General features: G+C 40.3%; 2 protein-coding genes across 2 annotated transcripts in view; both read right to left on the bottom strand.

The window, feature by feature from the left end:
* The window catches only part of LOC102761602 (membrane cofactor protein-like), an 11521-nt gene extending 10469 nt beyond the window's left edge, over positions 1 to 1052 (bottom strand). Inside the window, exons 1-2 of the mRNA XM_015564520.1 lie at positions 1007 to 1052; positions 161 to 298 (exon numbers count right to left, since the gene is read on the bottom strand). Coding sequence (XP_015420006.1) covers positions 161 to 298; positions 1007 to 1052 — 184 coding nt within the window. The remainder of the gene's footprint in view (positions 1 to 160; positions 299 to 1006) is intronic.
* Positions 1053 to 1656: 604 nt separating this feature from the next.
* LOC102761318 (complement receptor type 2) overlaps positions 1657 to 7525 on the bottom strand; it is a 14116-nt gene continuing 8247 nt past the window's right edge. Inside the window, exons 11-14 of the mRNA XM_015564519.1 lie at positions 6845 to 6920; positions 4169 to 4266; positions 3016 to 3020; positions 1657 to 2379 (exon numbers count right to left, since the gene is read on the bottom strand). Of these exons, the coding sequence (XP_015420005.1) occupies positions 4176 to 4266; positions 6845 to 6920 (167 nt within the window). The 3' untranslated portion in view covers positions 1657 to 2379; positions 3016 to 3020; positions 4169 to 4175. The remainder of the gene's footprint in view (positions 2380 to 3015; positions 3021 to 4168; positions 4267 to 6844; positions 6921 to 7525) is intronic.

Below are 7525 nucleotides of genomic sequence, written 5' to 3'. Positions count from 1 at the left end.
ATGGGGGTAAGTGGAGCACTAGGGTCACCAAAGTGATCCCCACGAAGCACCAAGAAGAAGAGGGACTCTCGGGGGGGCGGGGAGGTGCCCTGCGCGGCTCGCAGGACCGGGTCATGTTGCGGGAGGCCCGCGGGAACCCTCGGGGGCAGCGTGCACTCACCTTCCCGACCGCGGGCACCAGACGCAACAATCGCTGGACTCACTGTCAGCAGCCGCGGGTGGGCGTGCCCGGCGGGGCGTGCGGGGCAGGGCGGGGCCGGCGCCCGCCTGGGCGGGTGGGCACACGTTGTGGGGAGCTCTGGAAAGAAAAATGAGCCATGGGAACTCCCGGAAAAAAAAGAATAAAGCGCATCGGCCTGAAAATAGGAACCCAGAGCCTAGTGGGCCGCCTAGAGGCCAGCACCCCTTAGGGCTCCGCTTTTGTCCTGGGGCCTCCAGGAGGTCAGCAGTGCCAGGGCTCTTGCTCAAATTTTGCCCGAACGAGGCATTATTAGGGACAACACCGGAGGTGTCCGTGGTTGAATGTCTGCTGCGGAGTCCCATCGAAGCCTGTGAGATTTCAAATTCACCAAGACGATTTCACTGTTTATTTACTAACCATCCTGCACTCACCTAAGTAAAAGAAGGACGTGTCTTATTTTACTTTTTATCCAGTCCCAAGGGTGTTTTGTGTACTCACAGCTATAAATCTACTTTTGCCCACCCTTGTATTTACTGTTTTCTACAATCATCTGGACACAGTGCTCTGTGTCAATTATATCTCAATAAAGCTGGAAAAAAAAACCTTTCCCATTTACTTCGAGGCTTGGAAATAAGTTTTGTTCTTGTTAGAAAATTTAAAGGATAGGGAAAAGGTACGGCTTGAGTTTGGTAACCTAGTTACAGGTGCTAGATTAAAGGCCTGGGGTTTTACTGGAACTTTCAACCAGTGAAATTTCTACACCTGGTGTCCATCAAGCCATTCTTAATATAACGGAAGACATTCACCTTGATTTCTTTAACTTACTTTGATTTGACCCATTTAAGGCTCCAATTGATATGTTCTGAGCCATGTTGCCTAGTTTTCTGGACAAGATACATGAGGCAAGGGTAGAGTTTTCTTGCTTTTTCTCCAGTGCCCAGGCTGTTCTAGCCTGTAGTAGGTGCATAATGAATACCTATTAAATACTGGGTGAAATAAGTGGGTGTCGCTGTCAACTGCATTTAACATGTCTCTGCCCATTCTCCACCAGCAAGGATGTGCCAAATCCTGGGAAATTTCTGAAAGATGATGATTACAATAATTTTAGACACTAGCAGGAACAAAGCGGGAGTTGTCTCTAAAAGGAATGAGCTGCAGGTGTCGGCATGGAAAACTTTCCTAAATCGGGTATTGTAAGCTGACCTACGGAGTGGAGCTAATGTCTGCCCCTTAACCTGAGGTCCTCACAGGAAGAAGAACCCATGAGCCACGCTGGCCAGTGCTATACGACATTTTTGAAAGAAACTGGAGAAGATGCAAATAAATGCAAAGACATTTCATCTTCACAGATTGGGAGAATCAACATTGTTAAACTATCTGTATTACCTAAAGCAATCTGAAGAAGAAATGCAATCCCTATCAAAATCCCAACAGCATAAAGAATCACACAAGGTATTTTTTTAAAGATAAAATGTATTTGAAATGACATTTTACAAGCAACCAGATCTTCTGACAAAAGCACCAAGAATATATCCAAAGATTCAATTGTACACAAAAACTTGGGAATTAAAATTTCACTCCCATAATTAAAAGAAAAAACTTGTTTGAGTTGGAATTACTGAGTGATTATGGAAACACAAAGTATATAGTGTGAGAAAACCTGAAACCAAGTGGAAATTAGAGTGAAATGTTTAACTCTATCTGAGAAGAAAAACCACTATTAAAATAAAATCAGACTCCTCTATAAAGGTATGCCCATGAAAACCACAGGAAATCCTTCATTCTATGACTAAATAATTAAAACCACACTGTAACCAAAAGTATGTGGTAACAGTAAGTATGCTGATTATAAAAAAGGAAGAGTCCGCATATAAAAACAGTTCACTTTAGTGACTTCCTAGAAAAGGTGACTCCTCAGAGCTACTAGTATGTAACCGCTGATAGCCAAAGCCCGGCTCCAGGCACATCACAGGCGAGGCTTCAGAAAGTCCTTGAAGAGCAGGTGGCAGTGACACTGGGCTCCCATCTTTCTCATCAGGCAAACATTCCTTGTCCTGCTTGAGAATAAGTGCAAATAGGAAGGTACAGCTTAAGGCATCATTTCGGTGATGGGGAGCCCATACAGATAGGCTTGCTGATATTCAAATGGTTTCTTTCCAACCCGTGTTCAGCTGCATTCCAAGCAAGAAGGCACACTGAAATGAGAGTTCCTGGTTAGGAGGCAGCATTGGTACAAATCAAAGTTTAAATAATGGGAATGTTAACATTCTCTGTACAGACCAATTGCAAGTACTATAACCAATAAAGCATCGAGCCTATTCAAAAATATTATCCCATTAAGAGGTCCTTCTCAGAGAATAGGACATGGAGCAATTAACAAATTTTAGATTGATAAATACGAATAAAAGTGCGGGAGAAGCTGAAGCAACGGTCTCATTCTCCTTGATTCACACATTCACTGAATAGATACTGATGTAATGGCTTTACTTTGGATCCCTACAGGGTTGGATTTAGAGATCACGCTAGCATGGCCTCCCCTCTTCTCTTTGCTTTTCCTATGACGCACCGGCAGCAAGCCAACATTTCTTTCCCCATTGCCACAGCAGTTCTTCTGCATCTTGTTCATGGTGTATGTCCTTATTCCCTGATATGTATGTTATATGTGTGTCAATATATTTTATAAACTAAAATAAGCTCTAAGAAGATAGAGGTGGTATCTTTACCTTACAGATTATATACAATAAAGCATATAAGACATATTTGAGCTTGAATTCTATCGTTGCCTCTTACTGACCCCAAAACCTTGGCCAAGAGAAATGTTTAACCTTGGCTTTCTTATCTTGGGTTTTATGTGCTTACCCTGGTATTATCTTGGGACACTCCTTACTGTTCAGTGTTGTAGTCAGGGCTAAATAAGATAAGGCATGAGCGACTCTCAGGATAATGCCTGGGTATAGTAAACCTTCAAGTGTTCACTCCCATGTTCTCCTGACAACCACAGGGATCCTTGATGCTGCCTGCCAATGCATGGCGGCTATTTAATGCCTCCTTTTTCCTTAAATCCCTATCATCTCCTTTCCCAACCTTCTTATCGGCTGATCATTGTATTTTCTATTCACTGTGGGAACAGAATCGTCAGAAGAGAACTTCCACAGATGCCTTCACCACCACATCTCCCCAGCTGCCTTCATCTGCACCCACATGTTCTGCTTTCCCTCTGGTTCCCAAGGCCACACTCCTACCTCAGGTCTACACTCCCTGCTTTAGCACTAGACTCTGTTCCTTCTAGCGTACCCAGACACAGCTCCCTGCTTTAGCACTAGACTCTGTTCCTTCTAGCGTACCCAGACACAGCTCCCTGCTTTAGCACTAGACTCTTTTCCTTCTAGCATACCCAGACACAGCTCCAGCCATTCCGCCATTCCTTCCCTCCCAGTATTTTCCCACTTTCTCCCAGATCATTCTTATCAGCACACAGGAATTGAAACATAGCTGTCATTTCTCCACTCTTAAAAACATTTAGTTTGATTTCCTCCTTACTCTTAAATATTTGTTGCTTGACTATATTAAAAAAAACAGGGAATTAATTAGTTGACAATATGACATAGGTAAATTCACGATTTATATGCATGATTTTATTTTATTTTTTAAATATATTTTTATTGATTTCAGAGAGGAATGGAGAGGGGGAGAGAGAAACATCAATGATGGGAGAGAATCATTGATCAGCTGCCTCCTGCACGCCCCCTACTGGGGATCGAGCCCACAACCCAGGTATGTGCCCTTGACTGACATTGAATCCAGGACCCTTCAGTCTGCAGGCCAACACTCTCCACTGAGCCAAACCATGTAGGGCTATATGCATGATTTTAAAATCTGTGCAGTGGAACCATACAAACTTAGCATTATGCTTTTTGATAAGTATGAAAAGGACATTTTTACATAGAAATTAATAAAATATTTCAATTTCATTAGATATCCATGTACCTTCTGGTTATCTTGCTGGGTTGTATGGATCAACAGAATATACTTCTCGTGTCTCTAAATGAAAATCTTCTTCTATGAGGCTTTTATGTCTATAATTGCTAAATGGAAGAAGGAAGAAAAAGTAAAATTTTTACTCCTGCCATAATTGCTGTAAAGATATAGCAGTTGTTTTCTTTCCATAATTCTCAACACATGGTAAGCACTTTTCAGGGATGAGTCCATTTTATTTTCCTAAGTAGCCTATGAAATAATCACTATAATCCCCAATTTTGGAAAGGCCCATAAAAACAAATAATTTGCTAGGCTATTAAGTGTCTAGGTCAGAAGTTGACATTACACAGCTTTATCTCAGACCGAGAACTCTAAATGGCCAATAACTATGGCCCCCAGTTTAAAACAAAAACAAAAGAAGCTTTTATTTTAAGATGTGATCATACATTTACCTACTTGGGACACAATCTCCCAATCTAACTTAAAAGAAAATGTTTATATTGGATATTTAATTCAAAATCCTTACATGGTCCTACATGACTAAACCTTTAAATGATTTCCCCCCCCCCTCTTTGACGGCATATCTACTTTGCTTCTAAAACCAGTTTACTAAAATTAGCAAAAGACAAGAAAATGTGATAATCCTACCATGTAGAACTCTGCAATAAAGTATTACAAAATTACTGGGAAAGAAAACTTACTTCTAGGGTTACTTACAGAATGTCCCCAACTACCATATTTAAGAGGTAAAATGATAAATAATATATTAAGAATATAAAAAATGGTACTTTTTAGTTATGATGTTCAGATTATATTAAAATATCTTACGTGGCTAGAAAAAGTTAGCAGTCTTTTCTTCAAATGTTAGATAGCTTTTATAAATATTTAGTGTTGTTACTAAACACCCATGTTTAAATGATTATTCATCTCATTTACAAAAAGTCATTAAGGTGATTGAAATGTTTGTATCAACTATCAGAAAAGAAATTGAAGTGGGTTAGAAAGTAGAAGTAAAATGAGAGTGATGCTAAGCAATTTAATGTAACATATTTGGTTCATATCAATATAGGCACTTATATCCAGTATTGATATAATCATGTTAATAAACTTAATTATCATCAATAGAAACAATTCAAATGAGCTTTCAGGCATTCCCAAAGTTTGGAAATTTTTCTCAGATGAGATGTTCTGAGAGCAAAGTTAGGAGATAGAAAAGACATAAGAAACCACATTCTCTATTTATTTAAATGTATAACTACTCTTGGCTAAAGTTATCTTCTAACTTCCTTCAAGGAAAAGCCATGCAAATGACATCCCTATTTTTTTCTTGAGACTTTTTCTCCCTTGAATTGTGTGAAACAGCTGTTTCTTAACTTTTCTCCTACTTCTGACTGCTCCTTCCCCTCCTGCCTTTTAAGCATTACTGTCCTTCCGGGATCGGTTTCCAGTGCCACAAAGTGGCAAAGTCAGCACTGAACTCATCATCTTTCCCCACAAACCTGCCCTTTCCCTCTTTTGGTGAAACACTGGGACCATCAAGTGACCTCCACTTGGCTCGTTCTCTGTGCCCCCTTTTCCCTCCTTTCCACACGACACTCAGTCCTGGAAATCCTAGGCTCTCAACAGTGAAGATGCGTCCTGCACCTGCTCCATCCTCTGGATCCCTGCCACTGCTGCTTCAGCTGATGGCCCAACCCTGCCCCTTCTCTTAAAAATTGCGAATCTGAATATATTTAAAAACAAATTTAATATATTTTATGGACTTCAGGGAGAAAGGGAAAGGGAGAGAGAGATGGAAACATCAATGATGAGAGAGAATCATTGATCGGCTGCCTCCTACATGCCCCACAATGGGGATCAAGACCGTAACTGGGCATTTGCCCTCACCAGAAATCAAACCTCCTGGTTCATAGGTCAATGCTCAACCACTGAGCCACACTGGCTGGGCTGAATATATTTTTTTGCTTGCTTAAGTTCCTATAGGTTACACCCTAATTCCTTGTTATGGCCTGAAGGCTTTTGATAATCTAGCTCCTAACCACCTTCCTAGATTTCCCAAATGTCTATGAAATGGAATATTAGTCCCAAGGGTTGTTAAAAGTATTATGTGAGAAGAAAAAACAAAACAATAGAATTGTGTAATCCAATTAGTTTGGGAAACACTGGCTTAAAAAACATGAAACTGGCTTTTGTATTATAGGACTTCAATTATTCTTTTGTTGATTGTGAATCCTCATGAGAAAAACACAGTATGCAGTATTTCCCAATCTTACTTTGTCACAGAATGCCCTTTCTCCTGAATTCATTCACAACACCATCCTCTGGGAAACACGACAGCCTAAAGTACATCCCAACTGTAGACCGTGCTGTGCTCAGGCCCAATCGGACTTAGAACAAACTACTCAGTTCATAGGTGCCACCGTTGCATAATTTCAATGCAACCCTTTCTTGTTTGATGCCTACAGTAGGTATCATATAACTGTGATCAATGTAAGCAGATGGCACTTGGTGACTTGGTATTTTAAAGAAAATTTGCTGGAGTTTGTGGGTTACATGTTTGGGGTGACGTGACTTAGTCATTCCCCAGTAGAACCTGAGACTAGGTAAGACTTCACCCGATTATCCTCCCTAAGGCTGAAGGAGCCAAAACCTTTTGTGCTTTGGTGAAGCGTGCAATGAACTTACTATTTTCTGTGTTTTAATATTATGTACAAGGTGACACTAACCAAGCAGATAAGAACCATGAAACCTGCAGAAAGACCTAGAAAACAAAACAGCAAGTATCAAATTCAAGAAAAATGGGACCTATATAGTTTTGAAGTGATTGTGGGGCCTATTCCTAGTGGTGGGGGACATGGAATGTTACTTTTATCCTATCTGAGCCATGTAAATATTGAATTCCTAAATAATGATTCTTGGGCTTAAGGTTTTTCTGATTCAATCTAGGCCACATTTCATCTAAAGCACCAAGCATTTGACCACAGGGTTCCAGTCAAGTTCTGTTGGGCTTTTCTGTTCCTTTCAGTTTTATTAGCAATATTCCAGTCACTGGGGTAAAATTATGATCTCAGGACACCAGGGTCCCATGACTTTGCAGAACAACATTTAATTCTCAATTGTGAAAGGTATTTTGCTACTGCAGAATAAGCCAGCCTAGTTTGATAGTACCAAATCATGCAAAAGATGAAAAGTTAATGTAAACCAAACTTTCAACTTAAAAATGAGAAATAGCTGGCTGTTCAAAACATTTATTTAACTATATTCAAAAGCGACAGTTTGTAATGTAAAGGGTACATTAAAACATTCTTAAAACGCCCTAGGTACTTTTCTATAAGTTAAAGTGAAGGGTGAGTTATAGGGCCACAA

The sequence above is a fragment of the Myotis davidii genome, unplaced genomic scaffold, assembly GCF_000327345.1.
Source record: "Myotis davidii unplaced genomic scaffold, ASM32734v1 scaffold861, whole genome shotgun sequence".
Lineage (NCBI taxonomy): Eukaryota > Metazoa > Chordata > Mammalia > Chiroptera > Vespertilionidae > Myotis > Myotis davidii.
This window is presented reverse-complemented; position numbering and strand designations above follow the sequence as displayed.